Raw genomic sequence first — 23,672 nt, 5'->3', positions numbered from 1 at the left:
CAGAACTGTAATTAGAATACTATACTGAATCCTGCTAAAAGTTTAAAACAGATTATAAAAAAAACAAAAAAAATACAAAGTACATGTGCAGTGAATTTAAGCTGTTTACAGTAGGATTAAAATATTTTACTGTACAGTAGTCTAGAGTTTCTCAAACTTTTATCTCACACAACTTAATATATTTGTAATGGTTCCATGACCCAAATGTTTATAATATAAAATTTAAAAAAAACCTGGTAAACTGGAGTCACTGTATATTATATGACAAAATAAAATTATGCATTATTGATGATAACTTCTATATATGAAGTGTAACATTGAGTACATTTCTATTAAGAGTGGTTTGAGCCAGTTTTGATTTGTAACAAAAAACTTCAACTTCAGTTTTTATCATTGAAATTTAGCTATTAAAAATGTTAGACTGATAATTATAAATAAAACAGACTGCTTCAAAATTAAGAGAAAACAATTTCATACACATTCAATAATCGTAATTTTATTACTTAATGACAGTAATAATTATAAGAAAAAAGTTGTTAAAAGTTTTCAGTACTTAACAGATGCATCTATTGTTCTTAGTTCTTAGAGAATATTTCAATATTACAAGTATTTCTGTGGAAGATAGTATCATTTTGTGACTTATTAAAATTTTAACTTGATCCATTATTGGGTCACAACCCATAGTTTGAGAAACGCTGCAGTAGTCTATTAGGTGGAATTGTTTAGTACTCATAGACAGAATCAATGTGTTTATGAAATAGAAGTAAAAGTTCTATTTAAATACTGTATTTTAACAAGAAAATTCAGAAAAAATTATTAAACAAAAGTCACTGGATATACAGAAGTATCTAAGTGTCAGAAAAAGTATTACTAATTAAACAGGCTTTTACATTAGACTCATTAATATTTTTTTTCATTGAATGTTCTGTGATATATTAGTGATGTAAACTTATCATCACTGATTTAGTTATATTTTTACAAAGTACAAACAGATTTTGTATAAAATTATTGAACATATATAAGTTTTTCTTCTTACTGAATTTTGGAGATAAATTTAATTTGGCCACTATAAAGATTATTTTATTTGAATGTTATCTGTGGGAAGAATTTGGCAATCCGTTCCAAAATTATAGCAGCAAAGTTCAATTCCATTTAAACAATATGTTGAGTTTAGAAATGCTGGATTTTCCTATTCTGTTGGCCACAAACAGGAATAAATGTCACTTTAGGACTCTCCTATCATTGCCACTTAAATGAAATACCTCAATTAAATGGTGAAATAACCACTTAATTGAGGTAATCACAAAGCAAGGTTTTACCGTATTTATGTTAAAATATATAGTACTTACTAATTTTACAAATTTCATCATGCTTTTAAAAACTAATTTATGATTTCTTTTCATTTTTGTCTAACATTTAGCAGAAAAACAAACAAACTTAATTTGTATTAGTACAGGTTCAGATTAATGAGAATGCACTGTAGCTTACAAAATCAATTATATTCATTTAGCATTTCTTCAACATTATAATTTCAGTTACTTTAGATTCTTTCATAAGTTATTTTTTTCAATAAAATCAGCCTGTTTCAATAAAATATGAAAGAATTTTACTATGTTTTTAAAATAAATTAAAGTGAACCAAGAGAAAAATATTTGCCTAAGATTTTATACATAGACATACCTTGCTTTAGGCCACTTTATTTATATTATACTTTTCAGTTATATTGATGGTTGTTATGTTAGTACTTCCTTTGCTTTTAACCATCTGTTATTCATGCATAGAGTTAAGAACAACAAAATTAAACCATGCATCTGACTGTCAGGGGCATGGCTTAATTTTGTGTGAATTTCTCAATAATGAATAACAGTTATACAGTGGGCTTTGCAGTAGACCTTAACTAAAGTATTCTGAAGTCTCCTAAACCTTTCCAGGCTTTCAAGTTTTTGGTCCTTTGTCAGGTGAAATTTTACAGCTGTCTGAGTTTGTATTTGCCAGATGCAATGTGACTAAATTGGTATTTTGTAACACATTTAGTCTTTCAATTGTAATGAGTTCTTCATAAAATATTAACATGCCATCTTCCATATTAGGGTATACAAGTGTTTTTGTTTGTGTTTTCGTGCTGACTAGTGATAAATAAAAATGAGTAAGAAGTTTTTCATCTCATGAAGCCAGGAACTTTGATAAACTGAATCAGTTTGCTTTTGTGGACAAAGATGAATTCAATGTCTGCTTACGGTGCAAAAAATATGGAGTTCATTTATGCCTAAAATTACACACAGAGAAAAGTGTTTAAATGGAAAAACTGACCATTCCGGTTATTCTGACTGACTAATTTTGTAAATTATTTTTAGAAAGTAAACTTCTCATAATAGTTGTCTTTTTTATTTGTTTTTCCCCCAGTGTTTTCATCAACAAATACTGTTGTAATTTTCTGTCTAAAAGAATCAACATTATCTAATGCAGATACAAGTATGGCTTGAAACTTTTATTAATTTTTTTTTTTAAATGAATTGCTCTGATTTATAATATATAGCTAAATATGTGTTTATCATGAACCAGGGACACAATAATAAGCATATGCATCTGCTAAAATGTAAAAATTACATCAGTTTGCAATATTTAGCTGAAAGATGCAGCATGACTAAATGGATTATGGAAACTTAATGTAGAGTATTTTCAAAGGTTTTTATTTATTATTTTTACTTTTGAATAATTTTTTAAGGTTAGCACTATTGTATACTTAATAATAGTATAAATATGTTTTAAGGCTTTTATATGCACTGGCAAGTGAAAAACAGGTTTATACAGGTTTTAAGGCAATATTTACTTTATGGCAATGGTCTGGAACCTAATCTGCCTTATTAGCAAGGTATGCTTGCAACGTTTTTACTAAAATAATGGTTTTTTATGCAAATAAGAATTTGCATAAAAAACCATTATTTCTTAACTAATGTTATTCTGATATCCCTCCAAATATTTCTAATTTTATTTTCAAAAAATTCTTAATAAAAAAATCATACATAAAAAATTCAGTACATATTAAAATTAAGCCTGTTTTTTATTTCACGAAAATGTTATTTTCACCCCAAATTTTGAAGTCATAAAAGTATATTATTTGAAGTTGATCACAATAAAGTGGTCTTCAATATTCTATGAACATGAGTGCTACTCAGTAGCTTTTTTAAATCTGCAAATAAAATAATATTTATATGTATATATAGATATACACAATTAAATATACTATTTTAGATAATACTAATTCATCAAAACAATTTTAGAAAAGTTCTTGTATAATCCTTATATTTTTATATTACATTACAACCATGAAAAATATAAATAGTTCCATACTTTATTTTTGCACTAAAAGTTCTTAATTTTACTTTATTAAAAATCAATTTCATATTATTTTCTATCTCTAACAAATAAATTCAGTCTTTTCAAGCATTTTCAAGAAAAATTTATAAATATACTGATTCATCCTCAGCTTCCAATTAATAAATTAACTTTAAAAATTAATATGTCTACTCTAATAACCTTAAATAGCTTCGCAAATAGCTTAGAGTACACACATTTATTACTGCTTCGTTTCTTAAGATGGATTTTATTTAAAAACCGAACATACTCTAATAACTGTTATCGTTTGATAAAGTTGATGAATCATAAAAAGACTTAAAAGTTAAGATAAAACAGGAAAGAACAAAATGATTATTGAAATTACCATAAATTCTTTCATATCACCCACAGAAAACACCAATAATAAAAAGGTAGAAAGAAAAACCTTACTGAACCATTTTAATTGGATAAATTGATGCTTTCTTCGCATATTTTGTGCCTATATTAGTGATACACCTTTCAGTAGCTGTAATTTATTTATGTTGTTAAAAAAAATATAACTACATTTCTTTTAAAAACAAAGAATTGATTTAGAATTCCTGAATAACCAAAATATACATGTAATCAAACAAGCTGCATCAGGTGCATGTTATTAGGTCAGTAGTCAGGTTATACCAAGTTTCTATGTTTTCTCTGTGAATGGGACAGTAGAGCCAGGAATTTTCATTGGATTCAGAAGCAATGGCCACATAGAAAACAATTAAAACCTGGCATAAAGAATATTGTGAGGAACAGCTTGGTGAATCCAGAGGAAGTGCTGCTGCCACCCCTACATATTAAGCTGGGATTAAGGAAACAGTTCATAAAGGCTTTACCAAAGAATGGAGACTGCTTTTTGTATTTATGCAAAAAGTTTGCAGCCTTGTTTGAAGCAAAATTAAAAGGTGTATTTACAAAACCTGATATAAGGGAATTAATATCTGACACAGAACTTCTTTCTGCAATAAATGACAAAGAACGGGATGCGTGGATTGCATTTAAGGCAATAGTTTCAAAGTTTTCAGGAAACAATAAAGATCCCATTTATAAAGAAATAGTAGAGAACTTGTTAATTAAGTACCATGAACTGAGCTGCAATATGAGCCTCAAGGTACATTTTCTGAACTCGCACTTGAATTACTTTCCTGAAAATCTAGGGGCTATAAGTGAAGAACAGGATGAAAGATTCCATCAAAAACATTAAGGAGATGGAAAGAAGATACCAGGAATGATGAGATGTCAGTATGATGATGCATAGGGACATTCCAGATGCAGAACATAAGAGAAAGTCCACGAAATGCAGTTTTAGGGCAAAAAATTCAGAACTGATAATAAGCCACTAATCAGCACCAAAGCTAATTAGTGGCTTATGTTGTATTTTTGTACTCAATATGTTAATAATAAACTGAAATTGGTAATTTTTTCCACATTAAAATAAATTAAAACACTATTATACATATGTAGCCTATATATGCTTTTATGAATTTTTGACAAAACTTTGTAAAACCTTTGTATCAAAACATTATGTGATGGAAACATTTGAGAGATTGTTTTTAGTTGTATTTACAGTTATTAGTAAGAGCACATCTCAAAGTCCAAACAGTTTTTTATTATTTGAAGTTTGCAGACCTATGTTATTAATTAATGAAATTAGTGTTCGGTATAAGTAGCCATATTCTTAATAAATTACATCAGTTACATGGCATTTGACATGTACAGAAATTTGTAAATCTCTGTAATTTGATAATTTGAAGTTACAATTATTTTGTCCCCTGAATTTCAAACTAATGAGAATTTCCTGAATATAGAAAAATGAAATAACCAGAATTAATCAGCTTTCAAGATAAAAATTCAAGTTAGAGTGTTTAATATCAATTAAAGCATGGATGTATAGAAAATGGAACAGAACTAAAAGATAAAACTTATTTTTGGTGGCTTCTGAAAAAATTGCAGATAAATATGTACAGCAAAGAATTTTTCACATTTCTTTAAAGAGTCTTGGAACAAAAAATTGCCAGACGTGTTCATAATTGCAATTTAAAATCAATAAATAATTGCATTCTTGCATAATATGCAATGCTTTCAAATTGACTTTTAAACACAGATAACCTTTGGAAATTACAGTACCTAAAATTTAAACAATACACGAAGAGGATATGAGAAATTGATATCAAATTGAAAAACTCTAGAAAAGTGATGACCTATTTATGTGACGTCAATGTTTTCTGTTGTCATTATATAGAAGTAAAGAAAAAATATAGGGATTATACTATAAATTACAATAATATGAAATGCTATCTTAACAATAATTATAATTAGTAATAAAAATTCCCATAATTAATTTTTTATAAATATTAAAATTTTTTCTAAACATAATTTAATTTGTGATTTTTAATAAAACAGAATATACTTTAACCTATAAAAGATATTGAACATTCATAGTTCATCTTTTTTTGATAGCTGATCCTTCATGAACTTTACAAGATCTTCAACAGTTCGTTTTTGATTATATTCAGATGCTAATTGTCCTTTCCTAAAAAAATTTTTTTATAAAATAGAAAAAAAATTATGTATCATTATACAAAACAATTTCAAAAATATATAAATATATAGTAGTATGATTAAAAAGAAACTCTGCATATATTCTGAATAATACTATACATACTGTATATAGTATTATTCAGAATACATGCAGAGTTTCTGAATAATCACATTCAAATAATTAATTAGTTCAAATAATTGAAGGGACGAATTGAAAAACAGCATATCCCACAAAAATTACAAAAAATGAGTTAGCAACAAATTTGAATTTGTGCATTATTGATCTATCTTCTAAGAAAATTTCACAGTTCATTTGCATGTTCCCACAAATTGTACACCCGCATTAATAAAATTCTACATATATTAAAGTGCTGGTGAACTGAAATAAATCTTCCTTTTCTCTCAAAAACTTTCTATGTGAGATATGCTGTCAAGCCCCTCAATTTTTACTTTCATATAACTGGTAGTAGTTAAATATAAAACATATTTTGTAAGAAATACATTAGTCTTCAGCTTTCTGCATAACAAGATGAGCCAAAACAAATGAAACAGGGTATTAACAGAGTTTTTTCACATAATTATTCTCATACTATAACATTAGATACTTTGTTAACAATAATTAAAATTAGTAGAATCTCTTTAAGGTAAATGAGAGACTGATAAATTCTACAGTATATGAAAAGTTTTCAGAACTCATTCATGATTTCCTAAAGATATCAATGTTTTGAAAACATTAAGACATTGTGAAGTTTTGACATACAGATGACTTCCTTATTATATGGATAAAGAGACTAATATAAATACAAACTTACATTGATCTTAGAAACTGACCAGAAGTTAGGTATCTGGGCATCTGCATCAAAATGTTAAAGGAGTTTGAAATTATCACAAGTATCTTTAAAAAAAGAGGCATACTACAGCCATGCAACATCTAATGAGCAATTATTTATTGTGAAATAGTCACAATGCCATGTTGTAATTTTTAATCATATTTTAAATTTATTTAATTTAAAATATATGCTCTCTACCTCAAATTATAGTGTCTGGTCCCATATCATTCTTTTCCGGTTAACAACAGTCATGCCAGTGATCTATTTAAATTTTTCAGGAGAAAATTTTTGAATTGAAATAACATGACTTCCAGTTTGCCCCAGAAATTTGTATATTTTTAATTGAGTCTTCCTGCTCCAAAGTTTGAATTTCATTTATCTAACATGGTTCTCAAGAATAAGGAAGGACAGACAGACAGATGAATGACAGTGGAAATTTATAGGTCTATAATTTTACAAATTGCAGCCCAATAAATACTCCTGTAGTAATTTGAAATTAGCACAATATGCTGTCAAACTCTTAAGTACATCTCCAAAGTTCTCATAAGAATTGATCAAATTAGAGATTAGAACAATTGATTCTTAGAAATCTATACACTATCAAATCTATACACTACTCAAGAATGAAAAGGAATTGATCTCCTACAACAAGAAATAGAGAGTATACAAAATTTCTGTATACAATATACATCTCAGAATGGGCTCAAACACTGTATACAATTATAATTAAAAGTTATATAAACTTCTATAAGTCAAATCCAAGAATATAAAGCACATATTGTGAAACACAAGAGGAAAAAACATGGCTCTGTCAAAAACACTGGATAAGAAAACTTAAGCCAAATGGGAGGATGGAATCATAATGCTGTTAGCATAAAAAAGAGAATTACTTTGGGTGTGGTAGAGAAATTGTTTATAGTAACATTCAACAATGAATTGTCAATAAGAAACATTGAAAGCCTATCTGTGAACTTACAGACACAGGCCAAGACTCATTACAAAGTTATCAGATTATGTTATAATTAAATTCTTTATTCCTTATATCTATTATCTACAATACTGCAATTGTTAACTATTTATTATTATTCTGAATATTGCTATTTAGTAATAATGAATGAATGGATTAATTAATTTATGAATAATTGAAAGTTTAACTAGTAGTTGCTCTTAGATAATAATTATAAGTTAGTTACTGTATTTACTTGCAAATAAAATGAGTTTTTAACAATCTTCACTCCCTCAGCAGATTACTTACAACAATACTCAAACACCAAAACACTTGCTGAGCTTACTGCTATCTTTAATTTCTAACGTTTTCAACCTAATTTTTATAGGTCATCTTCAGGAAAAATTTATTACATTTTCACATTCAAACATAAAGCTTTCGAATGCTCGCAACATTTAAAATTTTTCGAATCTTTAAAAAATTTTTAACGACTTAAATAATAAAGGATTAAATAATAAATATTAAACCAACCACAAACAAATTATTAATACACTATTAAATCAACAAACATAAAAATAAATAAATAAATATTGCATCGAAAGTAGATTAAACTAGTTAAAGCTGCCATGTCCTTTCTACGAGTTTTTTAATCCCATTTCTTTTTCTATTATGTATTTCCAGGCCGTTGGGAGAGTATTGGTGTCTTTTGCATTTAAACACTTGTCTTCTACCTTACTCTTATATATTTCTACTTTTTCCATCCCTAATGCAATCGTCGGGGAATGGACCATCTTGACTATTCTCGCTTCATCCCATTTTACGTTCGCTCCTTCTGTTTGTCCCATGATTGCCAAAATGGTGTTATTATGCCCTTTTTTAACATCATATTTGTGTTCCTTTATACGCGTTGCCAAATTTCTTCTAGTGACTCTAACATAATCTTTTGTCACTCCTAATTGCTCATTCTCAAAGGGAATTTTATAAACTCCTGCCTTATCTTGCATTCTCATTATGTCCTTATCATTTCTAAGCAATCTGTATATGCTTGGTGCTCTTTTATATATCATTTTTGTGTTTTTATATTTACATAACTCTTCCATCACTCTTTCCATTTTCCTGTCGTATGTGAACTTGCTGATCCGATCCTCTCTATTAAATCCTCTGTCTCTATGCTGTTTGTAACTCTTAAGCAATCCTTCTATTACATTTGCTTTATATCCTAACTGTTTTGCCACTTTTTTGATTCTGCTAATCTCCTTAATTTGATCTTGTACGTTGGTGCAATATACGAGTGCCCTTTAAACAAGCACCTTAAATGCTGACATCTTATACTTGAATGGATCATTTGACCATGCTGGTATATATAGTGGCGCAAGCATGGGTTTTAAATACACTGATGTTTGTATACTGCCCCTTCTAAACCTTATATTTATGTCCAGAAAATGGAGCTGTGTATGGCTTTTTGCTCCATCCTTAGCTTTAACCCATGAGGATTATCATTCATAGCAATTAAAAAATCTTCAATCCTTCATTCATCCTTCCAAATTATTAATACGTCATCCATATACCTCTTGTACATTATAATGTCCTCTTCAAATGATCTTAGGACATCCTTTTCTAGTTGACGCACCACTAACTCGCATAGGAGTCCCGACATGGGACTTCCCATTGGGATACCCTTCTTTTGCTTGTACGTCACCCCATCAAATCCAAAAAATGATTGATAGCACATCAAATCCGCAAGTCTATTTAAGTCCTCAACATGCGTCGCCAACCCCAGATTATGCTCTATCAAAAATTCAATAAGGACATTGAAGCACGATGTTCGATTCATGGATGGGTACATGCTTTCATAATCTATTACTGTCCCCACTTCATCGTTCATTAAAGTCAAATCCTGTAACTCCTTTACTATCTTATTTGGATCATTCGCCACATACATATTTTCCTCAATTTTCTCATAGATGTACTTTTTTAATCTCTTCTCCAGTATAAAGGTTGGTGCATTGCATTTTTCAACTACCGGCTGAACCTCCTTGCTCTCTTTATGTGTTTTTGCAAATGCAAATATTCGTGGCATTCGGGGGTTAGGATTATGCGATCTTTTTAAAAATGGCAGGTACATTGAGAGCAGTGTTCTTTCAAGCCACTTAACCTTGTTGTTCGTTGCCGTTACAATCTTTTCATCAACAATATCACATTCTGTCTTCTTAATATAATCCCTGATGGCTTCATTATACCTTTTTCTTTTCATAATTACCATTTGTTTAGTCTTATCTGCTTTTGTTAACACCAGTTGCTCTTTTGCTAGCCATTCCTTTGTAAACTTCATACTTAATCTTTCTTTCCCTCCATTCTGCGTTCTTCCTTCTTTTTTCTAAATGCCATTTTCCATCTGAAATAATCTCTTTCAACCTCATTAAGGCCGGCCATCCCTCTTTCCAGTTCAGCCATTGTAGCTTCCCAGTTGCTTTTGCCTCCAGGAACATAATTGGGCCCATTCTTTAACACTTTCTCTACAGCTTTTGGTACCTCAGTCTGGTCCCATAGGATGTATGGCTTTATACTTCGTTTTTGTTCTTTGGGAGCCTGTTTCTTTACAAGCCATGCTATCTTTTTGTAATATTTCCTTTTCATGGTATTTTTTACTCTTTCTGTAAGCTTTACTGTTCTACCGTTGATTTCTTTTAACCATTCTGGATTCTTTTGGTAGATTGTGTTTTCCAAATCAATGCACTCATTTAAAATTCCATATTTTTGTTCTTCATAAGCCTGATTCACCTATGTAAACATACCTCCTGGAATCCCTTCTTTAATGTGTCGCACTCTAAAGGTACGCTAATTCTGTGTATGGATGTCGAAAACACCTTTTTGTCCGCACATTCTTTAAGGAACTTCAATTTGCAGCTAGTCCTAACCAGTTTCAACGCAACCTTTCTGTATAACTTATACATGTTGGCCGGTACCGCCATTAAAACAATCTTCACTCCCTCAGCAGATTACTTACAACAATACTCAAAACACTTTATGCAAGATAAGGCAGGAGTTTATAAAATTCCCTTTGAGAATGAGCAATTAGGAGTGACAAAAGATTATGTTGGAGTCACTAGAAGAAATTTGGCAATGCGTATAAAGGAACACAAATATGATGTAAAAAAAATGAATAATAACACCATTTTGGCAATCATAGGACAAACAGAAGGAGCGAACGTAAAATGGGATGAAGCGAGAATAGTCAAGATGGTCCATTCCCCGACGATTGCGTTAGGGATGGAAAAAGTAGAAATATATAAGAGTAAAGTAGAAGACAAGTGTTTAAATGCAAAAGACACCAATACTCTCCCAACGGCATGGAAATACATAATAGAAAAAGAAATGGGATTAAAAAACCCGTAGAAAGGACATGGCAGCTTTAACTAGTTTAATCTACTTTCGATGCAATATTTATTTATTTATTTTTATGTTTGTTGATTAATAGTGTATTAATAATTTGTTTGTGGTTGGTTTAATATTTATTATTTAATCCTTTATTATTTAAGTCGTTAAAATTTTTTAAAGATTCGAAAAATTTTAAATGTCGCGAGCATTCAAAAGCTTTATGTTCGAATGTGGAAATGTAATAAATTTTTCCTGAAGATGACCTATATAAATTAGGTTGAAAACGTTAGAAATTAAAGATAGCAGTAAGCTCAGTAAGTGTTTTGGTGTCTGAGTATTGTTGATGAGTTTTTTATTCATTTTTCATTTCTTCAAAAACCTAGGTCATCTTATATGTATGAGCAAAGGATTCTTTGCTTTTTTGCAAATAATTTTTGTGAACCATGTATTTGCATTTTTTACCGGATGTTCAGCCGCTGTAGTTTAAAAACAAAAGTATTTCATTTTACTCTATGAATAGCAATAGGAAAAGCATAGCTTTTGAATTGAATTCCAAAATCACACAGGAGCCCAATATAAGTTTTAATCCATTCCCACATGAAAACAGATGATTATTCAGAAATCAGAATTTGGAGATACTCAAGTGTAATCAACAGAGTGGATTTGACAGTTAAAAATTGGCAAAAAAGGTTTCCAATTGTCCAGCTTTACATGAACAAATTATGTCAATTTTACAAGATTTTTCCTTAAAGTTTAAAATGCTGGTAATTTTTGCAGGACAATGTGTGAATTTATGTTCAATTGATATTTTACTTGTGGTTAAATGAAATAAAATTAGAATTGTATTAATAAATCTAATTTTCTTTATTCTGATCTTTAAAGTCACACCTCATCCTATACATGAATAAATACAGTATGCATGTTTCTAAGAATTATTAGTAAATGTTTTAAAAATATTTAGTTAATATTTAATGCTAAATTATAGTTATACAAATAAAATGCTTATGTAAATTCAGAGCAGAAGCTATTAAGTGAATTGGAAACTAGCCTAAAGAGCTTGATTAATAATTCTTTGATTTTTATTTTGAAGCATTTAGTATGAAATATTATAAATTTTAATAAAACATAATTTCTACATAAAAAAACAGTAAAATTCTGTTATGTTTCTAAACTTTTGTTTTTGTTATTATAATTTATAGACATTTTCATATATATATAAGTACAGTCAAAAATAAACAAAACTTTTATAAATATTCAATCCATAATCTGATATTTAGCCTTTATATAGCATGATAATCCAGTAATTCATTCAGCTTTAAATAAATTAAACTTTTGGCACAGGTTTTATTACAGAGCACAAAGAAACATCACATTATGTCTAAAGTAAGTTCCTTTTGCAACTACACATTATTGTCAATATCCATACTACATGTAATATTGCTGGAAGCCTATGTCGTCTTTAATTGGTTTTTTTTACTGCAGCTTTCATCTGTGCTACTGATTGGAACTTGAGATCTTTCAATTTCTTTTCATTTCATGAAACAGCTATAAGTTTGTGAGGCAAGATTAGGGAATAATCAGATTAGAAAAACTGTTTCCTTGCATATTCACTGATCAAGATTGACCAGGAAAGGCTGCAAATTCATTCATTCATTGACCAGGAATGATGCATAGAAGCATTATCATAATGAATAAATTAACTGATTAAGCAATATACAACTGTAGTTTCCACCTCCTTATTCCGTTGATCTTGCCTTTTATGTATTCTCTAAATTGACTTTTATCTGTTTTTTTAAATGAAGTAAATTGAACGGTTGCAAGTCCTAGTCAACAGCAGTTGTGGAATCTGCTGTGACAAAAGCCCTAAGAGACATCATAAAATGTGGCTTTCCATGACTGCTTTGACAAGTGGTATTGATACTAAGAATACTTTGTAGCTGCAAAAGGATATTACTGTAAAGATTTATAATAAAGTTCCTTTGTACTATGTAATAAAACTATGCCAAAACTTCAGTTTATTTTTGACTTTTATCTCATATAGAAATATGAATATAGTTTTATTTGAGCTTTTACAATTTGAAATATATTCTTAAGTTGTTATTTGCTTATAAAAATTTAACTTAAATATAGCAAGTATATTAATTAATTAATAATAAACATAGTTTAAACCTTAGTAAATCCAGAACAAAAATTTAGTAAACCCCTCTAACTTTAAAAACATTTTTATTGCATTTTTTCAATTACATAACAATATATGTTAATTTTAAATTTTGTAGTGTGTTCTTTGATGCATTCCATTTATAGAATATAAATGACCTATGAAGAAGATCAGTATAAATTGAAAATGTTAGTCAGATTATTTTCATTATTATATTAAATTTTCATTCTGGATTTACTAAGGTTTAAGCTGTGTTTATTGTGTTATTGTCCAGTATGTAGCAGTTGTTAAGTTGGAATTAATTAATAAAAACTACTTACCTAAAATATTTCACTGCAAAAGAAAAAAATTATATTATAAATCATAAAGTAATCAAAGTTAAGAAAATTTTAATAAATAAAAATTGATATATCTTATTGATATTACTATTTCATATATTTATTATTTTTTTCTTCCTCTGTTATTTGGATTAATAAAATATTAAAGTAAATAAATTTGAAAAATTAACATATTCATATATTAAAGTTATCTTAATTACGTATACTTTATAAAAAATTTTAAAAGAATTAGATAAAATATTTATTATGTTAAATTAACTCTCCAACTTTCCTTTTACCCCTAATGCTAATGTGGCTAGATCCAGATTAGAAATTCCCATTTTTAACATGTACCTGAACCTGCTATCGGTGTTGGAGAAGACGAAAAAATTTCATAAACATGTTTGAACCTTAATAGTTCTTCAGACAATAAAAAAGAAACGACGGAATGCAGAACAAAAAATATAGAACATCAATATTTAAACAGAAATTGAACATACATCTCGTTAAAATCGTTGGATTGGACATGCGCATTTGATGTGGGTAGACGGTGATAAAAGGTCTGTGTCAATGAGGGCCTGCCAGGGGACAGACAAATTGAGTTCTTCAGATTACTCAACTGCAGTCTCACCATTAGCCCCTGTTCATGCCTATAGAACACACTCCAAACCAGGATGGAGCCACTACCAGCTTGCACAACACCTTGTTGACATGATGGGTTTATGGCTTCAAATGGTTGTTGCTATACATGAACATGACTATCAGCTCAAAAGAGATGAAAACAAGATTCACCTGACGATATAACACTGCACCAGTCATCCACTATCCAATTTCAATGTTCTTTGGCCCAGGTGAGTTGCATTACCTGATGCCAGGATGTTAGCAAGGATACTAGAGTGGGTCGGCGACTACCAAACCCCAAGAAATGCAGTGAAAGTTGTACAGTGTGTTGACATGGGTTCAGCAGTGCCCCTGTTGAAGTCTGATGTGATTTGGTGCCGAGTTGTCCTTCGTTTGCATGGTTATTAACCTGGTTAGCCACCTGCAGCCACATTCTTGCATCAGCAATGGGCACTCACACTATGCACATGCTGCTGATATCTGTCTAGAATTTTAGTATTCCTGATAAACCCTTGAACTATTAAACAAGAAAATCCTAGAGCATTGGCCACCTTGCTGATAGAGTGACCCATTCTTCCTGTTCAAAAATCTGTCCATGATCAAATAGTAATAAATCCTTTACATGGCCTATTGCTACTCTAACTAAGCTCACACATAACCAATAAGTATCATACTATGGTGTCAAATGCAAATATTCCAGCTTGAAGCATTTCCCATGTGGGTAGAAGGGAACAACATTGCATGAACTGCTGTCTCTAATTTTTTTGGCACTTCATTTTAGTATATAATAATATTTTACTTTTATTTTATGTTAATTATTTTTGAGACTTAATGTTTGTTTCCAAGTTGTTGATATGGATTCTTTATACTTGGCATTACTTTACTTGCTTTTTATATTTTGCTTGTAGATTTCATATAGCTCAAAATATTTTATTCAATCTAAGTTTTTAATTCTTTTATTATTTTAGCATTGCTCCAATATATTTCTGTTCTGAGAAATTTATCAAATGACATTGTAGATTTAATTAGATCCAATATAGTGTATGTTGATGCATTGCTTTATTGTTTTTGGAAATGTATTCTATGTTGATATTGTAATTCTATAGGGCCTGTACTGATTCTGTAACCACTCAACTTTCATTTGTTACTGTTGACTCCTTATCATTTCTAATTATTATAGATTATATATAGTAGGATTACATTATAATATAATTAAATTTTTCAGCTAATGATTTATAAATCAGTTTATAAATTATTAATTATAAGTTTTTATGCAATGTGAAGGAATTTCTTTTCTAACTGAGAAGCTCTAATTGAATTCTAATAATTTTCAAAATAAATCTTTTTAATTAAAAATTAATTCCTCAATAAGCAAAGAATTATATATATAGGGTTGAACAGAAAGTTCATTTGGGTATTTACATAATCACTTGTCTGTGGCACCTCTGTTGTGCTTATCAAGTTTTAACTTGTTTAGGTTGACATTACAAATATTTGCATATTTATTATGTAAGTTTAATTACAGCTATTTTTTAAAATTTTGTTATCTTTTAAGATAAAAAACATTAAAATGGAAGAGATGCATTTTCAACATCTCATGCTCTATTATTTCTGAAAAGGAAAAAATGCAACCAAAACTCAAAAAAAGGTATTTGCTGTATACGGGGAGGTTGCAGTTACTGATCGAATATGCCAGAAATGGTTTTCAAAATTAAGGGGAGATTTTTCTCTCAAAGATGCACCTCAGTCAGGATGGCATTCAACCATAGATGAGTCCATAATGGCTTTAATTCAAAATGATTGGCATAAAACAACACGAGAGATAGCCGACATCTTAAAAATATCCCAAATATCTGTTGTCAGACATTTGGCTAGCATTGGATACACTTCCCATTATGACGTTTGAGTTCCCCAACAATTAAGTGAACAAAACCTCATTGAGCGTGTTTCTGTATGTGATTCAATGAAGACAATCCCTTTTTAAAGCAATTAATAACAGGCAATGAAAAATGGATCGTTTACAACAATATTCAATGCAAGAGATCTTGGAGTAAGCCAGGTGATCCTTCAGTGTTCCAACCTAAAGCTTGTTTGCAGCCCAGAAAAGTAATGATTTCAGTTTGGTGGGACTGGAAAGGGGTTCTTTATTACAAGCTTTTACCCAACAACCAAACAATTAATTCCAATAAATACTGTCTCCAACTGGATGAACTAAAAGCTGCACTCCTTTAGTTCATCCATCAAAAATGTCTGGAACTTGCAAATTGATGGGGAGTGGTATTCCATCATGATAATGCAAGACTGCATATATCGTTAAATGTGCGCCAAAAACCTCTAAATTTTAACCGGGATATCTTGAGTCACCCTGCATATTCTCCAGATATTGCTCCCTCAGACTATTATCTTTTTCGTTCATTGCAGAGTAATTTAAATGGCATAGAATTTCAATCTTTAGAAAGTATCAAAAATCACATCGATAATTTCTTCAATCAGAAACCCACCCAATTCTACACAGATGTAATTATGAAACTACCTGTCAGGTGGTGTAAGGTTATCGAACAGAAGGGTGAATACATTGTGGATTAAAAGTTTTTATTTATTTCAAAATAGTATATTTTATTTCTTTCTAAAAATTGAACAAACTTTCAGTTCAACCAACATTTTACAAATTTTAATTTTTACACACTAGCATCCTACATATTATTGATAAAGCTATTACATTATTAATGATAAGAATAAAAATTATTTTACTTACTAGTAGGAAAACCTTTAATTTCATACTTATTGGAAAGTTCTCTTTCTGTTGTGGCATCAACAGTACCTAATTTTCCTGATACCTAAAGTAAAATATAAATCCTATTACTTTATTATATTATTTTGTTGGATATTTCTGATAATTCAAACATTAGTTAATTTGAATTTTTTGAGATGCCCTTAGAATTTAAATTAATGAGAATTCACTGAAAATGAATACCGTATTTTATGGACTATAAGACGCTACAGACTATAAGACGCACCTGAATTTTGGAGGCAATTTTTCAAAGAAAAAAGTGCGTCTTATAGTCTGTAAAATACGGTATATTTTTAAATTTTACACAGCCTATTATCTACACCTTGCCAGGAATGCGATGGCCAATTGAATTTTAAACATACTTTGAAAAACAGAAGAAATAATAAAATAACAATTATTTATGTTTTTAATGAGATCAAAAACTGGAACAATTTGAAGAGCTTTGGGATTAATGTTATTACTATAAAACAGCAGTTCTCAACTTTTCTTCACTTGCCTACCCTTCGACAGACCATGTTCCTAAGTTTTATTTCTCATTTCTGCTTAATTTTATTCTCAATGTTCATCAAACTGTAGTGTCTTGTTCAATTATACAATGCTGTACAAATTACATGTAAAATTTTTTTTAATCAAAAACTGTTGGAGGAAGGACACAGGTATAGTAAAAATACTGTCTATCTGAAACATGTTTATCTCAGAATTATTTTTTTTATACTGCACTGCCTAAATTCAACATATTTTTCAGGTTTATCTTAAATAATTTTTTCCCAAACCTATATCTCAAATTATGGACCACAGTGTCAATTACAAATTCAAAATTCAGTACTACTTTTTTATAGTATAAATTGCAGTTGAAAAACATCTTGCTATACAGTACATAATTTCAATTAATGCTACTTTTCTCTGATTCACTACAAGTTTGACTTGTGTCTTACTGGTTAAAGAAAATCATAGATGAAAAACTATTGACAAACTATTTCTGTTAACATATGTCAAAAATGTTTTATTTATACCTAATACAAATGTGTACTGCACTTGCTATTGTATTAATAAAATACTACATCTCTAATCTAATCTATTAACCTATTACCGTTTATTGTAGAGGAACTTCTATATTTTGAAATCTGTCTATCTCAAATTTTTTTTCTCATTCCTATGAGATTCAAGATAGACAGGTTCAACTGTATAATTATATTTTTATTTAAAACTAAGCATCAAAGTGCCATGATGTCACCAAAGGCCTCAAAGCAGAATTCAAACATTCTTATAGTAAATCTGTCATTATTAATTTTCTTCTGTGTACCCCTAAACCACCAAGGGTACACCTTGGTGGTACAGTACATGTACTCTTAGTTGGGAATTGCTTCTATAAGATATCAAATGCATAAAAAAATATTTACAAACAACTGAAACTGTTTGTGAAAAACAAAAATTTGGGATTCAAAAGAAACACACAAAAACTTATGCCATCAAATTTTTTAAAATGTTATTTGAAATATCCTTTAATAAAATTAACAAAATTTTCAATTTAGAGATCAAATATAACATATTAATATTTTAATTAAGTAATTTCTTATTTATATATTTAATAACAATAAATAAATAAGAATGTTTTTTATCACATTATTTTCAGTTATTTGAATTTGCCAAAATATCTTTTCATAATCAATTTTATTCTCTAAAAATTTTAAAAAATTTTTATTATTAATTTTTTCTTTAAAACAGAAATATCTTTATAAACTTTTTCAATAAATGATACTCTTCTATCATTTAATATGATTTTGTAATTTATATTTTACATGAATTTATAATGTTGGAAAAATACAAGATACTCTCAAAAAAAATTACATCATCAATACAATACTTTTACAATGTAATTGTACTTTAATGTCATTTATTCGAATAATTAATAACAAGTAACAATATATGATCTTTACATTATATGAACAATTGCCATTAGTTTTTTTTCTTTTTTTAAAGGAAGAATAGAGGGATTATAGTTACATGATTTAAATTTAAGATTCCTATTCTTTGAAAAAAAGAATATATTAATTTTTACTTTATTTGATTTATTAAATAACTATCCTCCTCTGTTAGTTTGTTTTCATTACTTGCTTTTTATCCTTGCTATAAGAATGTTGAAATGTGAACAGAATGGAAGTAGAATTTTTGAAGTATATAATTTTCCTTGTTCTTATGATTTTAATATGCATATAATTTTCTTATCTTGTTTGGATCCTGAAAATGACACCTAAATTATTTAGAGTTTGCAATATGAAACATATCACAAACTCTAAATAAAACAGTGTTCTCTAATAAAAAGTGTAATTAAAATAGTGGTTTAATAAAATTTTTAAAGTTTATTCATTTGCAATATATAGTATATTATTTTATTTATAGTTAGAAATACCTGTTCATTTTTCAGGATTAAAGCAGCTTGAGCAAATGCAGGTTTCATTGCTTTACAATGTCCACACCCTAAGTAAAGAAAATTATTTTATGTTCCAAAATTAAAAAATTATTTTAAAAGATCATTATATATATATATAAATCTTACATGGTGCATAAAACATTATTAAGACTGAACTATGTTGATTAATAAAATTATCAAAATTGGATGCAGTCAGGTGATTAAGATTATCAGCACCATCAATTTCAGCCCACCATTGTTCTGGTGATGTTTCGGATGGCAAAGAACTAGGTACTGGATTTTGAGGATTATTCATAAATGTTACAAAATCATTTTCCTGAAAGAAAATTTTAAATGTAAATATTAATAAGTTGTTATAATAAAATTAAGCAAGAGAAATACATTATAACTTAGGTTAATAATAAAGAAAATAAATATTGTAAAGTTGTATTTAAAAAGATCTTTTCCTTATAAAAATAAAATAATAACAACTGATGGAGCAGTACTTGTATTAATACATTTGTTTATGACAAATTTATTTTGCATTCTTCATACATCATTTAAATCTGTAACATATGGTTTCTTCAACTGCATCAAAACTTTTTAAAAAATTTGCAGTGTTCTCCCCAGAAATTTTTTCTAGCTGGATAGAATGAAGAAGTAGCCAGGTGACCAAAACAAATATTGAGCATTATTATAAATATATTGTTGTTCGAAATAACTAGTAATTTTGTTCAGAACTAAGTAACTTTTTCCCTACATTTATTGTTGTACCACTTAATGCATTAGTGTTAATTAAACTTTAATAATGGAAACTTGCTAATTATAAACTAACTACTTAACTTTTGTGCATGTTAAATTTCATTTTTAATATGTCTTATTTTGTTAATTTTTGGGCTTTAACTTACTAATAAATAAGATAGAAGGTCAGAGTTGATGACTTTATACTATTGTTCAATTAGCTCTCCCATCTTAGCTTAATTCCACTCCTGAATAACTATAATGACATGTTATAAGTTCTACATTTTCTATTTTTATACTATTGTCTATACTTTCCTCACACAAATAGTTTGCTTTTCCTATGTTTGTAGATAATCTACACAGACTTATATTGAAGTGCACTTGAAAAAGATCATGCAGAAGTTAATTAATTATATGGGCAAAGCTGCTGCAAAATCTTTATAGGTAATTGACAATATTGTTGTTGTTTAAGGCCTTAACTGGCATGCTTATTACTTTCTTCTTAAAATAACTAAAGAATGCATTTTCTGGCTTAAGTTTAAAGCATAGTTTAATAAATACAAAATTTTATTTACATGTTGATTTTGTTTTCTGAAAATGTAGAATGTCCAGAATAATGTCTATTATTGGTGAAATGATGTTAGAATTCCAAGATGGATAGTAAATATAGCTGACAGCAAATTTCAAATAATCTTTGACTTACAATAGAATTTCATCATAAGTTGAACATAAAAATAATGATAATAATTGAACACAATTTTAAACATCATGCATAGGCTTACATATTAAAACCCAGGGGTTGTCAAAGTGGTCAATATGATAAAACATTATTTGTGGGTCAATGAAAAACTAAAACTTACAAATTTTGAACCGAATATTGCTAATCTTGCTAAGGATCATCAAGCTTATTTGTCTCATTGATTGTCAGTTACAAAAATTGTTATTAACATATATACAATAAATGTAAAATTAAAAAATATATATTAAAATAGTAGGAGCTTTTTTTTTGCTTGTAACACAAACTTTTTGGTGGGGGTCGATGTAAGGTTTCGAAAAGTTGTAGGGGGTCAACGATCAAAAAAATTTGGCGATTCCTGTTGTAACCAGTGGAGAACTTGGCATCATACAGACACACAGACACTCCTCCACAAAGAAACTATAGTCAAGCTCTGAAAAACGGCAAGCTTTTTAACACTGATAAAAGACTGAGACACTTAGGAACAAACAGGGAGGTACTTCTCCTATACAGTAAAGACAGCGAGAAAAGTTGCAATAAAGTGCGGCAGATATTATTTGAGATGGTCAAACCATCGCAGTTAGGTATTGGAATTGACAAAGTGAGAAACATTGGAGGTGGAGGAGTTGCTATAGAGATTGGGAACCCTGAAAACGCTCTTAAGCTTGAGCAGCACATAGCTACAGAAGTTCCCCAATTATTGATAAGGAAGCCTCGGAAATTGCTGCCACATGTGGCCATTTTTTCAGTTCCTACTGAGATTACTAGGGAAGAGCTACCATTGTACATTTACAGACAAAATGACCTTATCAGTGAAACATATAAGGAAGAGGAATTCAACGAGGCTTTCAGGGCGAAATTCAGAATGGGAAGGAAAAATAAATATTACAACAATTGGGTTATTCAGGTAACACCTAGTCTAAGAAATCAACTTTTAAAGATAGAAAAACTGTCAATTCAATGGTCAAAATGTAAAACAACAGATTTTTGCCCAGTGCTCCAATGCTTTCGGTGTTGTCGGTATGGCCATTCCACAGCAATGTGCAGCCAAGAGATGCCCACATGTAGCCACTGCTCTGGACAACATACCTATAACGAATGCACAAATATAGACCAACCTCCGGTATGTTGTAACTGTAGACATGAACACACCATGGCTGGGCATAATGCCAGAGATAGTTCTTGTAGGGTATACACGAGAATCAAAACCAATCTAATAAATAGAACTGACTATGGAATTACAGCCTAAGACTAAATTAGCTTCCTGCAATACAATATAGGTAGAAGCATTGCTTCTACTTCTATCTTAACTTCTATCATCAATCAATTTGATCTCATTCTTTGCCAAGAGCCATATTGTGTGTTCCTGGATTTCGTTAACTCTAGCTCACCGTGTATTCATCGTCTTCACATCTAAATACTTAGTAACTACTTTAAAAGAGCTACAAGAGTCCTACAAAAGTGCCAAGAGAGTGCTTCAAGAACGCTTCAAGAGTACTTCAAGAGTGCTTCAAGAGTGTGACAATCATTCACGTCAAATACGCATCGAAAACGATAGTGAGATGCGTGAATGAAATAGAATTGTAGAATTTGACGTCAATATTGAAGAGAAAGGTACGAATAGCTGCAAACATAACTGGACCAAATGGAACTGACGCTAAAGAAAGTCCATATGCAGCAAAGAGACGACGCAATTTTACAAAACAATTATTGCAAGTTTACCGTCTCGGCGAAGACGCCTCTAGTTTATAAAATTGTTCGTGCTATGTTTGTTATTGTCTGTGCTCTGTGCTCTTTTTTTTTTTTTTTTTTTTTTTTTTGTCTAATTGTCACTATATTTGTAGTTGATGTTATGCTTTATTCTGGTTAAATAATTTACATATCTGTAACTCATATATTTATTGTAACTCTGTTATATTTCATCCGGTTATGTATTACGGCACCGGTTATGTACCTTTGGTATCTTTTTAATTAAATAACTGAATTAAATAACTGAACTGTTGTAACCAGTTACTGTCTGTAGATGCAAGATATACTGAACTTCAAACTAACATTTAATATTTTAATTAATTAATTGATATTTTAAATAACAAAGATTCATGAAAATGCAGGTAACTAACTATCTTCAAAGAAACCAAAAACTTGCTAAGGAAGTATTAATCTTTTTAAAGAATTAATTTTACTTTTATTTTTAATCTTTATTTATTTTATAAATATAAACATCTTACAATACCTGATACATTACAATAACACTAGATCAACTGCCATATAACATTCAGCTATTTATTGGTGATAATAATTATAAATTACTAATAAATTTGACCCTAGAGGGAAGCATTAGGCACCCACCATCTTGTATTAAATTTAATTTAATATGAGATGGTGCCAAACTTTGTTAAAATTAAATTCCAGTTTAATCTAAAATTATTTAATTAAATCATAATTATTAAATTTAATATGAGATAGTATGTAATGCATCCCTCTAAGGTCAAGTTATTAGTAATTTATAATTATTATCACCAATAAACAGCCCAATGTTATATGGCAGTTGATGTAATGTTACTTTATTTTATTCATTATTAATTCCTTTTAACCTTATTTTAAAATTAAAGTTAAAATGATTATCTGGATTGTGCAGCTCTGCAGAAAGTTCTATTTTTAGTTTTTGAAGTGATGTGAATCCAAATGGTAGTGAAACATGAATATATCAGTTATTGTTATACATATATTGTGTTTATTGTCAATTAAACATTAAAACCTATAAATCTCAAATTTGAAGGGAGCAAAAAATGACCAGTTTGAGTTATGGAGAGTTCTACATATGGAGG

The 23,672-nt window shown here is 29.2% G+C and overlaps 1 protein-coding gene and 1 long non-coding RNA gene across 3 annotated transcripts in view; both read right to left on the bottom strand.

Moving 5' to 3' along the window:
* Positions 1-3,042: 3,042 nt before the first annotated feature.
* LOC136978728 (uncharacterized) lies at positions 3,043-6,007 on the bottom strand. Its single transcript, XR_010881274.1, has 2 exons — positions 5,792-6,007; positions 3,043-3,190 (listed from the first exon to the last, which is right to left on the bottom strand). It is a non-coding gene; the product is annotated as an uncharacterized lncRNA (long non-coding RNA).
* A 6,673-nt stretch (positions 6,008-12,680) lies between these two features.
* LOC136978720 (protein disulfide-isomerase A5) overlaps positions 12,681-23,672 on the bottom strand; it is a 55,934-nt gene continuing 44,942 nt past the window's right edge. Inside the window, exons 18-21 of one of the 2 annotated variants that reach the window (XM_067274507.1) lie at positions 19,515-19,704; positions 19,368-19,435; positions 16,922-17,003; positions 12,681-13,023 (exon numbers count right to left, since the gene is read on the bottom strand). In XM_067274507.1, coding sequence (XP_067130608.1) covers positions 12,944-13,023; positions 16,922-17,003; positions 19,368-19,435; positions 19,515-19,704 — 420 coding nt within the window. In that variant the 3' untranslated portion in view covers positions 12,681-12,943. Of the gene's footprint in view, positions 13,024-13,529; positions 13,562-16,921; positions 17,004-19,367; positions 19,436-19,514; positions 19,705-23,672 lie in introns of those variants that run through there. The other variant, XM_067274508.1, reaches the window with a different exon arrangement.

The sequence above is a fragment of the Centruroides vittatus genome, unplaced genomic scaffold (assembly GCF_030686945.1).
Source record: "Centruroides vittatus isolate TY-2023 unplaced genomic scaffold, ASM3068694v2 contig_549, whole genome shotgun sequence".
Taxonomy (NCBI): domain Eukaryota; kingdom Metazoa; phylum Arthropoda; class Arachnida; order Scorpiones; family Buthidae; genus Centruroides; species Centruroides vittatus.
This window is presented reverse-complemented; position numbering and strand designations above follow the sequence as displayed.